A 24,223-nucleotide genomic window follows, 5' to 3' on the forward strand; every position below is an offset into this window, starting at 1 on the left:
AAAAATGGGGCTATACATCATCTTGGAATGAGGCTATATGCTAGGCAATTTATCTTGAAATCAGTACAACTACACTAAAAAAAGTACATTTGCCTATCTACCCAAAAGATTTGAGAATTATTTTCTCAATATGTAGGAAAATGTGCTTAAATTCAGCAAATGCTAGCACCATCATCTTGAAATAAGGCTATATGCTAGCAATTTATCTTGAAATCAGTAAAGCTACACTAAAAACAAGTACATTTACCTAAATACAAAAAAAAATAAGAATTATTTTCTCAATATGTAGAAAAATGTGCTTATATTCAGCAAATGCTAGCACCATCATCTTCAAATGAGTCTACATGATAGGCAATTTATCTTGAAATCAGTACAACTACACTAAAAACAAGCACATATGCCCGAATACAAAAAACTTTCAGAATTATTTTCTCAATATATAGAAAAAATTGCTTATATTCAGCAAATGTTAGCACCATCATTTTAGAATGAGTCTACATGCTAGGCAATTTATCTTGAGATCAGTACAACTACACTAAAAACAAGCACATATGCCCGAATACAAAAGAATGTCTGAATTATTTTCTCAATATATAGAAAAAAGTGCTTATATTCAGCAAATGATAGCCCCATCATCTTGGAATGAGGCTATATGCTAGGCAATTTATCTTGAAATCAGTACAACTACACTAAAACAAGTACATTTGCCTATGTACCCAAAAGATTTGATAATTAGTTTCTCAATATGTAGGAAAATGTGCTTAAATTCAGCAAATGCTAGCACCATCATCTTGAAATAAGGCTATATGCTAGCAATTTATCTTGAAATCAGTAAAGCTACACTAAAAACAAGTACATTTACCTAAATACAAAAAAAATAAGAATTATTTTCTCAATATGTAGAAAAATGTGCTTATATTCAGCAAATGCTAGCACCATCATCTTCAAATGAGTCTACATGATAGGCAATTTATCTTGAAATCAGTACAACTACACTAAAAACAAGCACATATGCCCGAATACAAAAAACTTTCAGAATTATTTTCTCAATATATAGAAAAAATTGCTTATATTCAGCAAATTTTAGCACCATCATTTTAGAATGAGTCTACATGCTAGGCAATTTATCTTGAGATCAGTACAACTACACTAAAAACAAGCACATATGCCCGAATACAAAAGAATGTCAGAATTATTTTCTCAATATATAGAAAAATGTGCTTATATTCAGCAAATGATAGCCCCATCATCTTGGAATGAGGCTATATGCTAGGCAATTTATCTTGAAATCAGTACAACTACACTAAAACAAGTACATTTGCCTATGTACCCAAAAGATTTGAGAATTAGTTTCTCAATATGTAGGAAAATGTGCTTAAATTCAGCAAATGCTAGCACCATCATCTTGAAATGAGTCTACATGCCAGGCTATTTATCTTGAAATGAGTAAAGCTACACTAAAAACAAGTACATTTGCCTAAATACAAAAAAATGTCAGAATTATTTTCTCGAAGTGTAGATAATGTGTTAGGCAATTCATCTTGAAATCAGTAAAGCTACACTAATAACAAGAACATTTGCCTAGATACCGTAAGATTTTTTTTCTCAATATCTAGGACAATTTGCTTAAATATAGCGATTTTTTTTGCTCAGAACCAGTAATAAAATCTCAGTAACAAGTTATAGTACCTTATTAAGATACACCATCTTAGTAAGATGAAATATCTTAAATCAAGGCAATATATACTTGTTTTTGTCTGACAAGATATTTCTTCCTACACTGCAAAAAATCAGCCTTTAAAAACAAGAAAAGAAAGTAAAAAAATGGGGCATATATCACTTAAAATAAGCAAAATTATCTGCCAACAGAACAGGAAGATTTGACTTATCAAGAGTTTGTAAAACAAGTAAAAATATCTAGCCTCAAAGAACCCAAATATATCTTAAAACTAGTGTGGCCAGACTAAAAACAAGTACATTTGTCAAAATATTTAAGAATAATGTTCTCAATATTTTGGAAAATGTGCTTTTATTCAGCAAATGCTAGCACCATCATCTTGAAATAAGGCTATATGTTAGGCAATGTATCTTGAAATCAGTACAGCTACACCTAAAATGGATCCTTGAGGGACCCCACAGCATCCTTTCTTATTTCTACACCAGCTTTACTGAAGCCTTTGCCCTCATAGAGGTTCATACGGCCGCTGGCGGTGAACATATTAACAGGGCAACCTTTGTCATAGGCGGCAAGGATCGCGATCCTGCGCCTGTAGGAAACCACCCTGGAGTGTTTCATGTGCAACAAACATGTAGACACCGATGAACACACTTATCATATACATCGTTCTCAGGTCAGGGGATTCAGAGATCGCTTGCCTGCAGAACACCATGAATTTAACAGGGCCACCTTTATCATAGGCGACAGGGAGCCGTGATCCTGCGCCCGTAAGAAGACCCTGGGATGTTTCATGTGCAACATAACATGTAGACACTAATGAACACACTTATCATATATATCGTTCTCAGGCCAAGGGATTCAGAGATCGCTTGCCCGCAGAACGCTATGAAGAAAACTAGGTTCAGCCACATCTAACATATAGAATCTAATGAAAGTGTGGCGAGAACTCCAGCTTGCAGCTTTGCAAATATCTTCCACTGAGACGCCCTTTAGTAAGGCCCAGGAAGACGAGACCCCCCGCGTAGAGTGCGCATGCAACTTCTCCGGGGGATCTAAAGACAAGCTCTTATAAGACAACACGATAGCCTCTACTATCCAACGGGAGAGGCTCGGTTTTGATAGAGGTCTGCCTTTTGCGCGTGCACCGAAGCACACGAATAGCTGATCTGACTGTCTGAAAGCTCTAGTGCGCTCTGCGTAACAGCGGAGAGCGCGCACTGGACAGAGCTTATTCAAACGTTCCTCCTCTGCTGACGCAAAAGGAGGAGGCGAGAAAACTGCTAATTGCGGAATGGGGTTACCACCACTTTAGGTGCGTAAGCAGCATTAGGTTGCATAACCACTCTGTCACCAGCGATCGAGAACTGAAGGCACGATGGACTGACTGACAGGGCTTGCATGTCACCAACGCGTTTTGCTGACGTTAACGCCAGCAGCAGCGCGGTCTTTAAAGAGACAAACTTTATGTCCACTGTCTCCAGGGGCTCGAACGGAGGCCCTGTGAGAGCACGTAACACCACTAGCAGATCCCAAGAGGGTATGAGGTGTCTCTCTGGCACCCTGAGCCGTCTCACCCCCGCCATGAAGCGTGACGCTAGCGGGTGACTGCCAGGAGAACTGCCATTAATGCCTGCGTGGCAGGCTGAAATGGCAGCCATGTACACTTTGAGAGTAGAAGCCGCCTTTCCCTCATCAAACAACTGCTGTAGGAATTCTAGAATAACGCCCAGCGCGCAGTTAATGGGGTCGTGCTGACGCGCAGCACACCACCGCTCAAAACTGCGCCACTTCAGCGTATACGGAGCCCGTGTTGATACAGCTCGGGCACTCTGTATTGTAGCCACCACCGCGTCCGACAAGCCTGACGCTATGAGCCTGCACCTTTCAGGTGCCAGGCTCTGAGACGCCACCACTCCGGATGTGGGTGCCACACTGTCCTGTGCGCCTGCGTTAGGAGGTCTCTCCGCAGAGGTAGCTCCCAAGGCTGCTGCACTGACATATTGACCAGATCTGCCGCCCACGGCTGATTGGGCCAGTGGGGGGCTATCAATATCAATTCCCTGCCCTCGTCCGCAATCCTGCACAGCACCTGCTGTAGGAGCGGGATCGGGGGAAAAGCATATAGGGGTAGAGCTGGCCACTGGTGGCCCAGCGCGTCTATGCCTAGTGGGGGATCGTCGCCCCCTAGCGAGAACCAGAGCGGGCAGCAGGTGTTCCGCCTGTTCGCGAACAGGTCCACCTGCGCCTTGAAAAAACACACCCAGATCTGACCTATCACTTGTGGGTGAAGGCACCAGTCTGCTGCTCGAGGATCGCCCCTCGATAACAGGTCCGCACCGTAGTTGAGGTGACCTGGTATATGAACTGCCCTGAGGGACAGGACGTGCCTCGCTGCCCACAGGAGCAGGCGAGTCGCCCAATGGTGTAGTGACGGGGAGCGCACTCCGCCCTGGCGATTTATATACGCCAAGGTCGCAGTGTTGTCCGTTCTCACTAGTACATGCTGACCACTCAGCCTGGGCAGAAAGTGTTGTAGAGCTAGGACTACTGTTCGCAGCTCTAACACATTTATGTGAGACGCGGCCTCTGTCACTGACCAGAGACCGTTCACGCCTCTCCCTTCGCAGACCGCTCCCCAGCCTTTGGTGGAAGCGTCTGTGGTCACCGCGACGCGACACTATGCCCATAGTGCCCGACGCGGCGAGAAACCAGGGGGTTCTCCAGATCGCCTGACTGACCGTCTCCGTCGGAACTGGTTTTGATGGCATTTATCCGTTCTTGAGACAGCCTGACCTCCATGGAGGTGGAGTCTAAAATCATACCCAGAAAATGCGTAACTTGCCTGGGGCAGAGAACGCTCTTTTCCCTGTTTATAACAAAGCCCAGTCGATACAGGTGCGCCACCACTAGATGGCCGTCCTGCACTGCTGCAGCTTTTGAATGAGAAGCAATTAACCAGTCGTCCAAATAATTGTAAACGCGTAAGCCGCGTAGACGTAATGGGGCGACGGCTGCCTCTACGCACTTTGTAAATACCCTCGGCGCTAGGGACAGGCCGAATGGGAGTGCGTTGAATTGGTACGCTATTCCTCCGAACGCAAGCCTCAGATATCTCCGATGTCTGTGGTGGATCGGAATGTGGAAATAAGCGTCTTTTAAGTCTATCGTGATACACCAATCGTTTGGCCTTATAAACTGCACAAGCTTGAGTGGGGTCAACATTCTGAACCGTAGCGGCATGAGTGCTTTGTTTAACACACGTAGATCTAATATTGGCCGATAATTCCCGTCTCTTTTGGGTACGAGGAAGTAACGGCTGTAGAAGCCTGCATTTTCCTCCTTGGGAGGGACTCTGCTTATCGTTTCCTTTCTGAGCAGGGAGATTATCTCTCCTCGTAGGAAGTGAGACTGTTCTCGCTTCCCCACAGACTGTATCATCCGCTGAATGGCGGAGGGGAACGGGCGAATTGCAGCACGTAACCCCTTGTGATCGTCTTTAGCACCCATGGTGACACTGCGCATGCGCACCAACTCTCCGCACAACCAGGGAGGTTGTGCTTTGAGTTGAATTTGTCGGGGACTAACCCGCTCATGGTCAATGAGTCTAAGCCTAGATCTACACCCACTCCGCCTAGGGAGGGAGACGAGATCTGGGGCTGCCCCCTCATGTTTTTGAAAAAAAATGTGGGGATGCGATTGCACTGTGTGCATCGCGGGGGGAGTTGCACAAGCATGCCTGGGCACTGCGCCATCTGGGACAGGAGTTAGGACATATGATTGTGGTGCTTGTGAAAACCTGCTTACCGTGCTGGACATGATTTCCACATGTGAGCGACGGGCTGATTTCTGCGGAGGCGGTGTGGACTCCATCGCTCCCCCCTGTGTGACGAGTGGCTGACTGTCACGATCAGGAAGCCTGAGGTCTCCCTCTGCCTCGCAGAGCAGGGCGGGGCGCGCAGCTGGTCGCTGTGCTGCAGGCTGCGCTGGAGGGCGGAAGGGGTGTCTCTGCCAGCCTCGCCCGGTGGACACCTTTGCTGGAGGTGCTGGCGAGCGGAACCCGCTTCTCTTCTGGCCCGGTGCGGGTGTGGTGTGTCCTGAGGAGGACGTCTCACCCGTGCCACTAGAGCGAGGCATCCAAGCCTGGAATACCTCTCTGCTCTTCTGCTGTTCTTCGAACTTGGCAGCCATTTTGACCACTGCCTCCCCGAAGGCGCCCTGAACAGAGACCGGGGCGTCGAGGAGTGGTGCTTTTTCTCTGTCTGACAGCTTAGCCAGTGATAGCCACAGAAACCTCTGGGTAGCCACCGCGGCACCCATCACCCTCCCCAGTGCCTGTGACGTGCACCGAGTTAGTCTGAGCGACAGATCCGTCGCGCGACGGAGTTCTGCCACAGACGGGTGATCTTCCCCCAGCGACAAGGCAAGCTCAGTCAGGAGCTTTGCCTGGTAGCGCTGTAGCAATGCAGCCGTATTGGTCGTGCAGGCAGCCTGCCCTGCAGCCAAGTAGGACTTCTCTGCCAGCTGAGCCTGGTGTCTGCCCACCCGCGTGGGCAGGAGAGGCTTCTGGCCGAGACGCATCGTGGGGGATGCGGGCGAGAGGTAGCCCGCTACTGCATCCTCCACCTGAGGAAAAGGAGAGGTAGCCCCTCTCCTTAGCCATGTGGAGCTGCATGTAGGGCGCGAACCCCGGCACCGGGGCTCGGCCCGAGTAGGGTATCGCCCATGTCGCCTGCAGTTCCTCGTGCACCTCCTCGAAAAAGGGGATGCAGCTGGGAACTGACGCAGCGGAGCCAGCATAAAACTCCCCGTCCAGCAGCGAGGACCGCACACTGGGAGGGGGAGGGAGAGGGAGCCCGAGGCAGCTGGCTGCTCTCAGCGCAACCTCGTGGAGTTGCTGGCCCAGGAGCCGAGACGAGGTAGGAGGTGTCTCCACCCGCATCCTAACGTCATGGCTCGTCTGCATTGCTTCAGCTCTCATTCCTACGAGGGCGTTAGCCCCGGATGGAACCAGTGCAGTCTCCTCGGCGTCCTTGCGCTTCCAGAACGCAAGGCGCCTGGTAGCCTTAGCTAGCGGGAGGCTAGCACAGATGGAACAGACAGGGGCCTTGCCCGAAAGCGCGCCCTCTGCGTGGTCCCTGCCTAGGCAGGTCACGCACCGACGGTGGCGGTCGCCCTTGGGACGGACGTGACCGCAGTCGGGGTAGTGTCTGGCCATCTTTTTTTCAATCTGAAAGTAGAGAAGAATGTTAAAACACAAGCACACTATCTGCAACGAACACGTTGTTAGCAAGCTAGCAGGCTAGTCAGAAACTTAGCCAGCCAGGCAGCCAGGATAGCAGCCACTACTTTCAAAATGAATTTAAGCCAATGAATTTTGTAGCGCCCTGAGCTAGTGAGGGTTAAGGAACCCAGATAACTCACCAACCCGTAGAGAGCGAAAGCACACAAAACTCTTTTGACTGTGGTAGAGCGTTTGAGATATGCTCGGAGATGTTCACTCCGTCTTGCGAAGTTTCAAAAGAGGCAGATCTGAGGGCGCGTAATGATATTATAGTACTCCTGGCAGGCGGGGCCAGGAGCGCGCGCTGACAGATCTCGCGGCCTTTCAGGCGTGAATAGATAAATGCTTCGATTTGTACCCCATGACTGACGTCATGTACCATACTGTTATATCGCAGTGAACTGCGATAAGGAACCTTCCGACCAGCCTACAGGAAAGGTGGATTACTGTTGGATCACACTACAAGGAACAACACAGAGTGCCATACCCTCCAATTGCAGTCTTTGTGAACTTTGTCACTGATCAAGCAAAAGCACGCAATGATCCTAGCTTTGCCAGCATAACAGGAGCATGGTGTCCCTCCAAGAGTGAGAAGAGTGTTCTCCAGTCATCATCACACATGAACATCAGTTGCTGTCAGAAAAGACTCAACGAATGGCGGCGACAGTGACAACACCGCAGCAGCCAGGACAAATGATGACCCAGTGCCCACTGCATAATAACAGTGCCCACTGCATAATAAGCTGCATCCACTGAGGAAGTGCCGCAGCTTCAGAAACAAAACATTGGATGAACGAAAAGCTTATTTGAAGGAAAAACACATCTGTTTCAAATGCTGTGCCTCGTCCACCCACGTCGCTAAAGACTGTGACAAGCGTGGGCTGTGCAAAGAGTGCAACAGCGACAAACACCCGTCAGCCCTGCATCCAGGACCTGTACCATGGAAAGTTGTTGCCCATGTGCCCATGACTCAACCTCTGATGGGTGATCATCGGAGATGTGTGTCTGGAAAGAGCGCACAAACCCACCACTACCAGCGTCTTCAGAACCAGCGTGCTGGTGAGTGGGCGCCACTCCATCCTCCGCCCATGCACCAGCAGCTTAGTGGTGAAAGAGAAGATTGACAGCCCTGCACCACTCCACGCCACTCCAAGTGCCTCTCACAAAGCCAGCGGTGGCCAAGACGGAGACAGCCTGGGCAGAAATGTGTTCCAGAGGACACAGCACGAAGACAAGCTTGGCATGTCCATTGAAGACGAACTGTTCCTCCATATCATGGACAAGGAAGTTTACATGAACGATAACAAGTTTACATGAACGGCTTGGTTGCACCACTGCCTTTCAGGCCAAACAGGCCGTGTCTACCCAACAATAGACAGCATGCGCCGCATGCTGGAGAAGACTCAAGGCATGAAAGAACACTTCTTCAACTTCATGCAAGGAATGTTGGACGCAGACCAAGCAGAGCCTGCTCCAACGCTGAAGCCCCAACAAGAACGCTGGTACTTGCCAATATTCTGTGTTTATCACCCACAGAAAAAGGACCAAATACAGGTAGTGTTCGATTCCAGTCGCAAGCACAAAGGCATCTCACTCAACGATGTGCTTCTCCGCGGCCCCGACATGAACAACACCCTCCTCGTGGTCCTCATGCGATTTCATAGAGAACCTGTTGCAATAACTGCGGATGTGCAGCATATTTACTATTGCTTCATCGTCCAGGAAGAACACAGCACTGAGTACTGCATGAGAGTGCATGTTTTAGTAGCCATCTATAGCCTGAGAAGAGCGGCTCTGCATGGAGAAAAGGAACATGGTGCTAAAGCTAAGCAGTCATTAGCAACTTCTATGTGGATGATTCCCCACCGAGGATCAAGCCATCTCTGTCCTGAAAAGCACAAAAGAAATGTTAGCAGAGTCAAACATCAAGCTACATAAAATAGCTTCTAACAGACGTGCAGTGATGGATGTTTTTTTCGAAGAGAGAGCAAAAAACGGTCAATTTAGAGCTGACTGTCGACCCCTTGCCAGTACAGCGCAGTCTGGGACTCACCTGGAACCTAGAGTCTGACTCTTTCACCTTCCGCATATCCAGAGAGAAGAAGCCCTTTACTAGAAGAGGAATCTTATCCACTGTTAATGGCCTTTACGACCCCCTGCGAACCGTGGCACCTGGAACCATCCAAGGTAAAGCATTAGTTAGAGAGCTGTCCGCCGACCAAGATGAGTGGGATGCCCCCCTCCCAGTGCTAAAAGAACAACAGTGGACGCAGTAGACAGACTCACTCTGTGAGCTTGAACAGCTTCAGATTGAAAGACCCTACACACCCGTTTCTCTGTGTAACAGAGTTAAAAATGTAGAGTATGGTTTTATATGATTTTCGCCAAAATTAAACTGCCTTGTTTAATAAGTGTGAATGGGAGCCACCTTTGGCCATATGGTGTACTGCAGATCTGCTGCGTGTAGTCCAGTGCTGCTTCCCTACCCGATCAGAGAAGCCTATGCTTTTGATCGGGTAGGTTGACTGTACAAAGCACTGTACCTGGTATGTTCCCGACTAGCCGTAAACTCGCTAGCCACGTCCATGCTTTAAATGTACTGTTCAATATAGCATGCATGGATTTAACTGTTTAGTTAAACATGCATTGAAAGTATTATTACGTATTAAGTATTAAGTATTATTATTATTATGACAGCGAATGTTAGCGAGTTTTACCGAACGTTAATTAGCTATCGTTCCATGTGTTCAGACATTCTGTCTGGCGCATTGCTGGCTAGCAAGCGCTGATAGTGTACAATAGGATATTGACGTAGATGTTGCCTATATGTAACGCTTTATATTTTGCTTGTGCATATGCTGTACGTTCACACCAAAGCCTGAAGGCAATGTTTTGATTTATTTTCTTAAAGGTATGTGGCTCCATAATGTAAATACGTTTGAATGAAGTGCTGTAACTCTGTGCACTTAGGCTACAGTTATGCCCATTCCACTGTGTATGGGAAGTTAAAAGTTTTGTACATATTTTCTATTACTGAAGTAATCAGCAGAGAAGCCTATGCTTTTGATCGGATGCTGTACGTTCACACCAAAGCCTGAAGGCAATGTTTTGATTTATTTTCTAAAGGAAAATAAAATAAAGAAAGTTCAACAGTTTCGCCTCCGTCTCCCCGTTGCTTGACCATCGTTACATCTGCACTCCACAAAATACAGAGAACTCTGTGTCACCTGAGTGAAGTTGGCCCCCCCCGTATCATTCAAAATATTAAAATAGCATTACTGTTCGTTTGTGCTAGGTTTGTGCTGGTTTGTGGCGTAAAAATTATCGTTTGTGCATTTAAGGGTTTTGAGTAATTAAAATAACCTTTTCTGGCCTGTGACGTCACTCAGCCCCCCGTCCACTTTCAAATCAAAATAGTCCCAACTGTTTACTCAAAACCCCTCATAGCACTAACGATAATTTTTACGGCACAAACCTAGCACAAACGAACAGCAGTGCTATTTGAATATTTTGAATGATACGGGGGGCCAACTTCACTCAGGTCTCTGTGTCTTCTACGACGTCTCCACCATGGCCATATCAGCCGTGGCTTACCTCAAGACGACAGACATAGAGGGACACATCAATGTCGGATTTGTCATGGGCAAGTCAAAGCTGGCTCCTCATCCCCCACACACTGTTCCACGACTTGAACTTTGCAGCGCTGTCCTGGGCGTGGAAATGGCAGATCTTATCACTGATGAACTGGACACAGACATTCACAAAGTAACAATCTACACAGACAGCTGGATCGTGTTGGGATATATCCACAACACAAACAGAAGATTCCATGTGTACGTAGCGAACAGAGTTGCCCGCATCAGGAAGTCCACAAGCCCTGAACAGTGGCACTTTGTCAGCACCGAACACAACCCAGCGGACCATGGGACCCGCTCAGTGGCAGCAGCTGTGTTGAAGGACACAAACTGGTTCAAAGGCCCAGCTTTCTTGACAAAAGACACCTGCACACAGACAGAGCCATTCAAATTCATCAATCCTGATGCAGACGTAGATGTACGTACACAGATCCAAGCCTTTATGACTAATGCCTCCGACAGTGAGTTAGGCTCACATTGATTTGAGCGCTTTTCCAGTTGGAAGTCACTCAGTCAGGCCATAGCCAAGCTCATACTCAAGGTGAGGTCCTGTGCAAATGGCTCAACCAGCAAGACAGATGAGTTGACACAAGCAAAGCTACTTGTCATCAGAAATGCTCAACAACATTCGCTCTCTGATGTCCAGCTCTCCATCTGCCACCAACACCTTATCTGCAAGTGTGCTGTCTCCTCTACATCTCTCTGAGGTTCGGGAGAGCCATGTTGAGGAAATCCTCAGAAAAATGAAATCCTGTACCTGTACCCTGGACCCCATTCCCACTGCTCTGCTCAAGTCACACATCCCCACTCTCAGTCCTTTCATCACCAAAGTTGTTAACCTTTCCCTTCAGTCTGGCTATGTCCCACCTGCTCTCAATGTTGCTGTTATCCGTCCCCTTCTCAAGAAACCCACCCTGGACCCGGAGGTTCTAGGCAACTACAGGCCTATCTCAAACCTTGCCTTCCTGTCCAAGGTGTTAGAGAAGGTAGTTGCTTCTCAACTTCAGGACCACCTCAAACACAACAACTTGTTTGAAAAATTTCAATCAAGATTTCGTTCAGCCCACAGCACTGAAACAGCTTTGCTCAGGGTGACGAATGACCTGCTGATGACAGCCGATGCAGGATCACCCTCACTCCTCATCCTCCTGGACCTGACTGCTGCATTTGACACAGTGGACCACACTATCCTCCTAGAGCGCCTCCACACCACCATTGGACTAACAGACTCTGCACTCAAGTGGTTTCAGTCCTACCTTTCTGGCAGAACTGAATATGTCTCACTGGGAAGATGCAAGTCCAGACAGCTCCCTGTCTCCTGTGGTGTTCCGCAAGGGTCGGTCCTCGGCCCCATCCTCTTCATTATTTACATGCTCCCCCTCGGTCGTGTCATCAGCAGACATGGGATGTCTTTCCACTGTTATGCTGACGACACACAGCTTTATATCAAAACTGCCCCAAGCCCCACTGCAGCCATGTCATGTCTCACCGCCTGTCTTGGGGAGATAAAGGCATGGATGAGCAACAACTTTCTCCAGCTAAACAGTAGCAAAACCGAAGCCCTTCTTGTTGGCACTCCACACCAGGTTCAGTCATCCTCCTTAACTCATCTCACCTTCGACAGCCAGGTCATCCCCCTCTCCTCCACAGTCACTAATCTCGGAGTTAGGTTTGACCCTCACCTGACCTTTAATGACCATATAAAACACCTGTGCAAAACCTCCTTTTATCATCTAAGAAACATCTCCAAACTCCGCCCCACTTTAACCCTATCAGATGCAGAGAAGCTTGTCCACGCCTTTATCTCCTCAAGACTGGACTATTGTAATTCGCTTTTCTATGGGATCACTGGCAAGAACATCCAGAAGCTGCAATACATCCAAAACAGCGCTGCCAGGATCCTGATGAGGGTCCGGAAATATGAGCACATAACACCAATATTACACTCACTACACTGGCTCCCTGTCTCTTTCCGGATTGACTACAAAGTCCTTATACTCACCCATACATGCATAAATGGGCATGCACCTCCCTACCTGCAAGAATTAATTACTCCCCAAACCTCCACCTGCACCCTCAGGTCTTCAAACAGCTCGCTCCTCCGCGTCCCCAAAACCAAGCTCCGCACCATGGGTGACCGGGCCTTTTGCTCGGCAGCGCCACGCTTATGGAACAGCCTCCCTGACCACTTAAGGGCAACGCAGACGCTGGACTCCTTTAAAGCTGGACTAAAAACATTTTTATTCAGGAAGGCATTTCTGGCCTTGTGTTAAATCGTATGTTAAAATGTTAAAACGTTTTCTATTATGAATATGTTAATTCATTTTTATTTTATTGTATTATTATAGTTAGTTTTTAATATGTTGGCACTCTGAGATTCTTTTGAATGAAGAGTGCATTACAAATTAAAAAAAATAATATTAATATTTATTATGATGTGTTTGCTGGAGAAATAAAGTGCCTTTCTAGAGGTGAAGTCACCCAAAAGTCAAGTGCTCTGAGAAAGCTGAACCCGATGGTGGATGCGGATGGCCTATTAAGAGTTGGAGGATGCATTCCTTTGGCCGATGTACCCTGGGAAGAAAAACACCCAGTCATCGTCCCCAAAAAACACCATGTAGCCACTTTACTGGTGAGACATTACCATGAACAGGTCACTCACCAGGGCAGACATCTCACAGAGGCCGCTGTGGGCTCTGCTGGACTATGGCTGATTGGAGGCAAAAGGCTGGTGTCAAGTGTCATACACAAATGTGTGACCTGTAACAAGCTGAGAGGAAGAATGGAAGAACAAAAAATGTCGAACTTGCCTACTGACAGACTCACCCCAGGTCCTCCGTTCACTAACGTAGGTGTCGACGTGTTTGGTCCATGAACTATAAGCTCCAGACGCACTTGAGGCTGCCTTGTAGAGAATAAACGCTGGGCAGTCATCTTTACCTGCTTAGTGATGAGAGCTGTGCATATCGAGGTCCTTGAGTCCCTGTCGTCTTCAAGCTTTGAGAATGCATTAAGAAGGTTCACAGCTATACGTGGCCCTGCTCGCCTCTTTCGTTCTGACAGAAGAACGAACTTCATAGGTGCATGCAAAGAACTTCAGATCAAATCTGATGACCATAAACTGACTACTTACCTGCAAGATGAAGGCAGCACCTGGATGTTCAACCCTCCTCACTCCTCACACATGGGTGGAGTGTGGGAGCGGATGATAGGTGTTGCTCGCAGGATCTTAGATGCACTGCTGCTCAAGACAAATGCCTCCCACCTGTCTCATGAGGTCCTAGTCACACTCATGTCAGAAGTCATGGCCATTATGAACGCCAGGCCTTTAGGTTCCGTGTCATCTGAATCAGACATGCCCTCCATCCTGACACCTGCCATGCTCCTAACGCAGAAAGCTGAACCAGTACTGCCACCCCCGGGAGAGTGCGACCTCAAAGACCTCTATGGCAAACAGTGGAAACAGATTCAGGCTCTTGCCGATGCTTTCTGGAAACGCTGGCATCAAGAACACCTGGTGGAGTCACGTGACCATCGCGAGGGATGCAGTAGTTTCTCAAAACAGCTCCGCGGTTCCCTCTATATCTATATTACCCATTACTTTTCGCCCTCTCTCTTGAACCATTGGCTCAGAAAATTAGACAGCACCCCTATGTACCTCCCATAACTTTTTGCAATACCGAACACAGGATATCATTATATGCTGATGATATCTCACTCTATGTCAGCGATGCAGGGTCCTCAATTCCACATTTATTATCCACCTTTGATTTATTCAGCTCTTTATCTGGTTATAAAATCAGTTGGACTAAATCATCATTAATGCACGTAGATTCAGCCCCATCACTCATGCCCCTGCCATCCTACATTCCAATAGTAAGGCAGTTTAGGTACCTTGGTGTGGATATATTCCCTTCTACATCTCTCATTGCATCACGGAACTACCAAGGCATATATAATAAAATTGAGAAAGATCTTGAACGCTGGTCTAAGCTCCCAAACTCCCTGGAAGCCCGCATATCAAATATAAAGATGGATGTACATAAAGATGGATGCAATAACTTTTACTCCTCTATGGTTCCCCTTGCACCCCCAAAGAAGTATTGGGAAAAATTGGAATCACTCACATCTAAATTTGTAAGGAATGGGAAGAGACCACGTTTGAAATTAAAAACCCTTCAACTAGACAGGACACAAGGAGGATTAGCTTTACCTAACTTTAAAATGTATTTTTGGTGTTTTGTTCTCTGCCCTCTGTCTGGATGGTCTAATCCTAATGCCTCTGTCTCCTGGAGATCAATTGAGGAGAATTTGTCACAACCTCATAGACTTCAAGACCTGATGTACTCCAATATACCATCTAAAGAAGCTTAAAAAAAAAAAAAGCTTAGGTCCTCTGGTGTCTTTTTTGCTCATAACAAACAAACAAGGCTGACTTACGTCAGTTTTTTATTGCACAAGCGACACACTGCAACACACACATGGATATGGAGGCGACACAGGACACACACACGCACATCCACACAGGCCTGAGGTCGCTGTGAATGTAATCTCTGCCTTTTTCCCATCCAAGACTGTCCTTCCTCCAGGACCCCGCAGGAGCAGTGGGCAGCTTTTCAGCGCCCGGGGACCAAGTGAACCGTCCATCTTGGTCAGGGACGGACAGGAGCAGTTCTTTTTGCATGTTTTTTCTGTTGGGGTTCTTAGTGGAGGAAACCCCTTGTGAACACGGGGAGAACATGCAAACTCCACACAGAAAGGCCAGGGAGTGTCCACCTGAGCACTGAGGGTCTGGGGGGGACCTGCCCCCCAGAGCCAACAGCACCCCATGCGGGAATCAAACCCATGACCTTCTTGTTTTGAGGCGGCAGTGCAAGCACCTGAGCCACCGTGCCGCACTGTCATGAAAACATGTTAAGGTCGATCTTAAATGGCACAAGCATTCTCCTGTATTCAATAATTTTCTCTTCTTACTGGCAATTTTCTCTTCTTCCTGGCAATGATGACAATGGTCTACGAGCTTTAAATGATTTGCAAGCTGAATACAGTTTGCTTGTCAAATCGTTTTTTTTTTACTTGCAACTGAGATCTGCCATGAAGGCTTATGGTGTCCCTTGGGGAGTACCGCTCCTAACACACCCTTTGCATAAAATATTTGCTGTACAAAGACAGACACGTGGGATGGTCTCAAAACTTTAAAAATGTATCTCTGCATCTTATGCATCTTTACCAGTAGAAAATATATGGTGTAGGGAACTGCCTTCTGAGGATGAGAAAGAGAAGAGATTTGCTGAGACACAGTATGGGAGAATCTTCATGATACCTCCAAAAACCCTGATCACCAATTAATACATTTTAAATGTAAACACAAGATGTATCTTACTCCTAGAAAATGTCATGCGATGAAAATCATCACATCTCCTAATTGTGACCTATGTACACTTAATGCTTCAGGGACTTTCTTGTACTGGGAATGCCCTAATGTGTTATTACTTAGAAACATTAGCCGTAGTTTTTTTGAATTGTTCACTTTTGATGAAAATGCTAATCGCTAGCGCGGTCTCTATGGAATTTCTCCTATAAGTTAGTATTAAGCTAAAGTAGTTTCTACTGAAATGAATGTTACAAAATGAGATTACAAAGATGTCTGCTCATTCTGTATGTCTTCTCAGTTTTACAGTGCTTCCTAAGTAAAGGTTTGAAAAGAACTTCAAGCTTCAGACTTTCTCTTGGGAAAACTGTTAGCTATCTGCCGTGATCTTTTTGCGCCACCATGCAATGTGTGTGTGTCTGTGTGTACAAATGCGTGTGTCACAGCCAGTGGCGTAACGTAGTAACGATGGGCCCAGGTGAAAGATATTATGACGGGCCCCCCTAATGAACGAAAAAAAAAAAAAAAAAAAAACAACATCGTAGCGTTCCCAACTTCCACAACCGCGTTTAAAAAAAACGCTAATCAAAGGTGTTTGTTATCGATATAAATAGCGTTTAATTAATCCACCTTACTTATTTCAGAAGCGATGGGTGTGTACACATGAACTAAGTCTTGTTTGACTCTCAGCAGGAACATTTCTTACCGTAAAAATAATAGCGACCACTATTTACCCTACTTGTAGCCTAGTAATCCTGCCCTACCATAATGTATATAGGCTATAACTTGTTTTGAAATGTATATCTATCACAATAGCCGTAAGTTACCTGTTGCAGGGTTGCTGACACACCACTGAGGGCAGAAGCAGCGAGGCTGAACCCTACTGACTCCGTGGGCTCGCAACTAGTTGACGGGCTAGTTAAAAAGCCGAATTGGTTTAACTATAGCGTATTGTATTGTCACATGATCAAATAGAGACTTGACATTGGATAACAACATATATTACCCAGCAATCATCATTGCTAATCACAGAAATTCCAAAGAAAATAAGAACTTATTCATTTCATTGAATAGTTATTTGATAGTTTCTATAGTGTATGTAGGATAAGCATGTGATTTTGTTATAAATTGCTACTTTTCCCCAAAAAATAATAACAACCATGACTGAGATAAGTTTACCTTTTTAAGTGTATAGCATTTTACACTACAAGCTTGTTATGAACAGCGCGCATTTGAACATAAGCATATCCGAGAAAATACTTAGTTGGGGACCGTCGAGCGACACCTGTCGGTGTACTTGGAAATGGAGCAACGCGTGTAAATCCTTGGGCCCGCCTACGGGCCCCGACACCCCATGGGCCCAGGTGCAGCCGCACCTGCTCCCTCTATAATTACGCCCCTGGTCACAGCTGTTTGCATTTAGTGCAGTTCTTGACAGTCCAGTGACCTGGTAAAGGTACTTCATATGCTAGTCAAGAGGAAAGAATAACTTGTGTTTGGCCAGGACATAACTTAATTCTATAAATGTTTGTTTCTGCAAAATCAAAACGTAATGTGAAGTATTTTTTTTACATCAGTCTGCATGGGTTTCTAATAATAATTCATTGTTTTGCGCTACTCCACCTCCTTACAGTGAATACATATTTATTTGGAATTCATGTTCATTTTGACATTCATAATATAACCTGCTGATTCACCGAAGGTATCGGACCAAAGACCTTTTGTGCACAAAATATTTTCAGTAATATGACAAACCCGTATTATCAGCAGACAACATAAATATCCGATGGCACGGAGTGATCATAGTATGGCACATTCTACTTTTCGTCCCATAAAAATGTATATTTTGGCCTAAGACATCTATTACGTTGACAGAATTACTTTTGTCTATGAAATGAGTTCCTTTGGTCCACAAAGTGAGAAGTGCCTTCAACTTTTAGTGCACGAAATGAAAAGCACAACAGTCATTTGAGTGCATGAAATTAATCATTAATTTTGTTTTCTGTGCATGAAAGAAAGTACTATCTTCATAAATTTGTGGACATAATGCTAATGCGTTTGTCTTTCTTGTGGACAAACGGCATTGCAATGTTACATGGTTTCGTGATGAATGAATGCCTGCCATGCTGCCCCATATCAAATACAGTGTTATACTCTATCATTCCCAGGCTTAGACACTTGGGATCAAGCATCATGTCCACATAAAGAAGATGACAATACAATAGAGTTGTGGATCTGCAAGATCCTAACTAATTCCAGAACCAAACCTGTTCCATTGCCTTTATCCCATTCCAAATGTAATTAGACTATACCATGAATAGTGTTCCTCATGACAGCATCTCCATATATTCTAATGAACAATAAGCAGAGTAATTGTTGTTACCCTGTAACCCAATACCCTCTTGTGTTGATTACTTATGTGGAGGAGGTCATGTAGATATAGATCCTGTCTTTTTCTACAATTACAGCTAATTTTACACCATTCAAGAGTTTTGTAAAGACGTAACTTCCTAGACCAATGAGGGAATAGGCGTCTGGAAGGTTTGAGTGGGTGCGTCTTTCTACAACGTAACAGTGATTAAAACACCTTTCTTAATGCAAACATATATGATCTGACTCCATTTTTTTTGTCTGACTCCACTCTCTTAGGAGCACAGCCATAGGTCCTAGCTTTTTAATGTATATAAGTACCGGGTTTTTGTAGGCTGATCTCCAACTCATTCTTTTGTACACCTATCGTCTGTATATGAATTCCTCCTGTACTTTTTAGTAACCAGCTTGTTTTGGAATAGTGTCGCTTAGGATAATGCCACGGCCGATTGACATACCCACCACACAGGCAGAAACTATTCTGGATCTAACTCAGAAGTCTTACAGCTCCGTTACGGGGCTTTGCAGCTTGTCGATCCAGTGCAGAGTCTGGTCGGCAAACCACCGCTATATAATACAATTAACAGATCACTGTAGCGTGTCTAGTCCAGTTGAGGATAGCCAGTTCCCTCAAAGTATTACGCTTGTGGCAACTTTGGGCTTGAAACTACCTCTAGCCCGGCATCTGTGGAAACACTGGAACCTAAGAAACTTTTCTAGTTAAGAATTTCGGAAGAGGCACAGTGGGTCAGAATCACCAATTTATTGCGACAGGTACAAGTGCCCTACTACAGTCTACAAATTCAACAAGTCTAAAGTGAAGAATATAAGTTTTTAAAACACCACATGAAACATAAAACACTTAGAGAACATGAACATATCTGGCTGCTTCGAAGTGACTACACACACGGATGTGAGGGAGATCTGAAGACAGAATGCTCCAAGTTCTTTGACTGCCTTACCCTTAAGTATCCATTTTAGTCCTGCATCTGGCCTAATAATTACCCCCATAGATAAGAGGTTTCTCAAGATGGGAATCACACATTAACAACTAAATGGAGGGAGTTCTCACCCAAAATTGGGGTGAGCCCCCTCAAAAGAGAGATACCTTTGCACTCTCACAGAGACCATAATTATCAGGTCTCTGATATCTATGTTTTAATTAATATATACAGCTGTAGAACTGAGACCATTTTCCTACTCAGACTGAGACCATTAAAATGAACCCAAACATGACAAAGAAATCATCTTACAATGCAATATTTCACTTTAGCACTCTTACACTCATTTCTCTGGCCCTAGTTTCACCCCGGCCTGGAAAAGAACAGAGAGAGAACCAGACACATAGGTTTGAGATAAGAGTCTCAGCAGAGAGTGGGAAAATCAACAATTGGGACAGTGCATCTCTGGAATGTTTGTTGAGGCCACCATAAACCAACACCCAGGCCCCACCAAATGAGAAGTTACTAGAGGAAGAATGCCATCTGTGATTTTCCACTGCAAAGATCCATTTCTGCCTTACAGTTTTGACTGTTTTTTCCACAGTGTCTCCTCTTAGGGTCGTGCTGCTGGGGAGAACTGGTTCTGGAAAGAGTGCCTCAGCAAACACCATCCTGGGGAGGAAAGCTTTTAAAGAGGACGTCTCATTTGAATCTGTGACTGAAACCTGTAGTAATCAACATACTGTAGTGGCTGGTAGAGAAATTACAGTGATTGATACACCAGGATTGTTTCATACAGAAAAGCCTATGGAAGAGCTCAATGATGAGATGGAGAAGTGTGTTGAGATGTCTCACCCTGGGCCTCATGCCTTCCTGCTGGTGATCAGATTAGATCTGAGGTTCACAGAGGAAGAGAGGAATGCTGTGAAGTGGATCCAGGAGAACTTTGGTGAGGGGGCGCTGAAGTACACTATAGTGCTCCTCACTCATGGGGATGTGCTGGAGGGGAAACCAGTGGAGGATTTTCTGCGCAAAAGTCCTGTTCTCTCATCTCTTACTGAACATTTTGGAGGTAGATATCACATCTTCAACAATAAGAGGGAAGACAGCACTCAGGTCAGAGAGCTAAAGGAGAAAATTGAGGCCATGCTGAAGGAGAATGGGGGAACAAACTACACCAATGAGATATACAAGGAGGTGCAGAGAAAAAGAAAAGAAAAGGAGAGGATAAGAGAAAAGGAGGAGAGAAATAGAAAACAAGAAGCAGAGAGGGAGTTAGAAGAGGAGAGGAGAAAAAGGGAAGAGGCAGAGATGAAGGCAGAGGAAGAAAGGAAAAAGAGAGTGGAAGCAGAGGAGAGAGCAGAAGAGGAGATGGAGAGGGCAGAGGAGGAGAAGAACAGGGCAGATAATGAGAAGAAGAGAGAAATAAAAGAAAAGGAGAGGGAAAGAGAAGAGAAGGAGAAAAAGAGAAAACAAGAAGCAGAGAGGGAGTTAGAAGAGGAGAGGAGAAGAAGGGAAGAGGCAGAGATGAAGGCAGAGGAAGAAAGAAGGAAGAGAGCAGAAGCTGAGGAGATATTAGGAGTAGTAGGAGCAGCATCAGGATTAGTAGGAGCAGTAGGAGCTGCAGTTGTAGTAGTGCTGCTTCTTCGATGAAAAAAGTCGGAGAATTACGCTAATTAACAAGAGCATGATCCAGATGAGGATCTGAGTTTATTTTATGTTTTTATCTTTTAATTATCTGTGTCTTTTAATGAACTCTAGATTTTCTTTTAATGCACTGTACCCTTTTTAATCTATTTTGTCTCTATGTTCTTTGTATCTGCATAATGTGCTGTTTAATGTTATAATATATATAAGTGCATTTATAGATATCTGTATAAATATATGTTTGTACTGTACATATTTATTGTGTTTATAAACTGCTAATGTAAATGTAATGTAAAGAAGAGGCCTTGCACATTCCAAATCAGGAATGTTTAAATATGTACACATAAGATATCAAAGATAAGATCCCTCTACATTTCATATATCCCAATATAACTCTATAGCTATGTTTATAGTCTACAGCCAAGATAATTATTTTAAGATTTTCTCACATGTAGTGGTTGTGTAAATGGTGTTTTTGCATGCTATTTGAGTGTAAACATAGACCATAACACCAAAGGTTGCCAAACACTAAGTTATTGGTTATGACCGTGGCGGACTCAGGCTGTTTGAAGGGCAGGGGAAAACAAATAAAAATGGCTCCTACTGCTAAACATGGTGCATCATGTCCGAGCAAATAGCCTTCATCCTTGATTAAGATTAGCATTACTTTATTAGGTGATCCAGATTAAAAGTATAACCACAGCTCCATGATAAAAATACAAACTGGGAGCTATAAATATATTTCCCAAACAAATAAAGTTTACCTAAAATAAGGTAACCTGAACGCAAGGCAGGGATGTTACTGGGTGTTGAAAACATCCAGGGCAGAGCATCTGTGTGATTGACAGGCCTGTGAGTTGCAGGGGCGGAGCATCTGTGTGATTGACAGGCCTGTGAGGCCCAGAGTGGTGAAGTGCAGGGGCGGAGCATCTGTGTGATTGACAGGCCTGTGAGGCCCAGAGTGGTGAAGTGCAGGGGCGGAGCATCTGTGTGAGGCGTGTCCAGCAGGTGTACTTTTTAAATATTAGTTTTTAACTTATATATATATATATATATATATATATATATATATATATATATATATAAAAAAGAAACACATTTTTGAACAAGAGACACAACAGAGAGAAAAGAGGGTGTGTTCACAACCCTAAGGTGAACAGAGCTTAAAGTTTTAGTATTTCCTGCTCTGTTACATTTATGCGGGGGCATGCAAGCTCCATTACATTTTTTTTTTATCTGAACTGTAACATGTGCACCAAAATACGCCAACACATCATAAGGGAAGAGTGAAATCACAACTTATTGGCTTCAGAAGAGTCTGCTCTTTTAAGGAAATCATTGCAATAGTTATATTGTTTATATGTTATACAATGTCTAACTTGTGGCTGTTTGTATGTAGGTAATAACAAACATTTGATGAAAGTAAATAATCACAACATGTATTCACTATTATGGAAAAAAATTAACATTCATGGCAAACATGCTTCAAGAATTATGGGCCTAGAATCTCCGTTTCACATGCGTTGCGGCTGCATTATGTTTTGTCTGCTGTCTCATTGATTTTCATGCCTGAGATGCGCGTCTCACATTACACATATGCTCCAACCTGTTAACGCTAGAATAAAAATGGGCGGTGGAATAAAAATCAACAGGTAACGCAGCCGCAACGCAGCCAGTGTGCAGAAGGCCGAAAACAAACAAGGCCGAACCAGACAAAGGCAACAAACTGAAAGGAAGTGGATTTACAGACTAAATAACAGACCCATGGGGCCTCAATGAAATGCGTGCGTGCGTGTGGGCGTGCATGCATCTGCAGGGAAAAATAGGTGACGAACCCTTAACCACAAACATAACCAAATGCCACAATTACAGATGGTGTGTGTGTGCGTGTGTGTGTGTGCGTGTTTCTCAAGAGAGTCAGAGAGGAATGCACAAAGTTATTCAAGTAGTAGTTGAGTTGTAGTGTGTGTTTACATGCATACTGTATGTAGTACAAGCAAGTTTGTACTACAAAACAAAAGCAAAGATCAAACACATGGGAATTATAGGCCTACATACAGGCTGGTGAGTACTTTTGATCATTTACACCGTTAAGGTTACTGCAAGTTGCTTTAGATAAGTGTCTGCTGAATTAACAGGAACGGATGTAATATACTTTTGGCCACTTATGGACATTTTGGTGCTGTTTTGAATTAGCAAACACCAGTGGGAGACACATACCCCTGACCTGCACTTCTTCTTCTCTTACTTTATCTTCCCATAAACTTTGTGTCATTGCTGTCAAGCCCGTCATTAAAATGTTGAGGAACAAGTAAATACGAGACAAAATATGATTGGAAGAGCTGAAAAACGTGACTACATTGGGCAAAGAAAGACTGACAAAGAACTTAAAATACAAGGTCGCCCATTAAATGATAGACATTGTGAATATTAACCAGTTTACATTTGTGACTAATTATCAGTCTATAGGCCTACGTGAAATAACACAAGCTATATTCTCTCTTGACAGTGGAGACTCCTAGAAGATTCCAAGGGAAGCCCTGCCTCCTCAGAATACAATTTCAATGAAACATTTCACGTGATTATATTCCAATTTAATTAAGTGGCCTATCTTTTATTTTATGGTGATTAGGGTGACAGAAAATGTTTTAATGTCATACTATTGTAGGTCTCTCACTTAACAGTATCCTATTTCAGGCCGCCAAGAGACACCAGACTTGGTTCACGCCCACTTGGCAAAGACAAAGGACACTATAGCACTATGCACCAAATAGTATCTAAACTCTCATATCTTTGGGCTGCAGTAACTGTTACCAAGTTCATAATGCCCCTCCCCAAGCCTACTAAGCCTTGTGTATTGGATAATGTGTATGCAGGTCATCTATTTTGACACTAATAAACTATTATTAGGATTGTAAATTTCATTCATTTTTGTTTTAAGATATACAGTATGGTCCCCTTTGCTGCCATCACCTGCTGATTAGAATCACAACAGGCCTTCTGTTTGGTGTGGGGGTGAATACCGAATGCGTTCAGGTTTTTGTTCACATTAATAAAATAACAACAGACTGGGGTATGAATGTGACCCATCCTTTAAAAATGTAAACAATTTGATAATTAAATAACTGTCAGGTGAGTCATTGTCATTTTTCAGGTAGGTTCAGCACAAGGTTTCTGCCTGATAAAAAGGTGTTTTCACTTGCCCCAGTCGCCTTAGTGCTTGCTGTAAGGGGCTCAGGCTCTGGGCTCCATAAAGTGCCTTGAGACAATTTCAATTGATATAAAAAAAAATTAGAATAG

General features: G+C 44.6%; 2 protein-coding genes across 2 annotated transcripts; both read left to right on the forward strand.

The window, feature by feature from the left end:
• The first annotated feature begins 8,339 nt into the window (after positions 1–8,339).
• Positions 8,340–13,469, forward strand: LOC116219103. Its single transcript, XM_031562052.1, has 5 exons — positions 8,340–8,775; positions 8,991–9,146; positions 10,501–11,055; positions 11,207–12,846; positions 13,248–13,469. The coding sequence occupies exons 1-5, from the start codon at positions 8,340–8,342 to the stop codon at positions 13,467–13,469; spliced, it is 3,009 nt and encodes a 1,002-aa protein (XP_031417912.1).
• A 75-nt stretch (positions 13,470–13,544) lies between these two features.
• LOC116219104 (GTPase IMAP family member 9-like) lies at positions 13,545–20,929 on the forward strand. Its single transcript, XM_031562053.1, has 2 exons — positions 13,545–14,121; positions 19,881–20,929. The coding sequence occupies exons 1-2, from the start codon at positions 13,545–13,547 to the stop codon at positions 20,927–20,929; spliced, it is 1,626 nt and encodes a 541-aa protein (XP_031417913.1).
• Positions 20,930–24,223: the final 3,294 nt, after the last annotated feature.

The sequence above is a fragment of the Clupea harengus genome, chromosome 24, assembly GCF_900700415.2.
Source record: "Clupea harengus chromosome 24, Ch_v2.0.2, whole genome shotgun sequence".
NCBI classification, from domain to species: Eukaryota; Metazoa; Chordata; class Actinopteri; order Clupeiformes; family Clupeidae; genus Clupea; species Clupea harengus.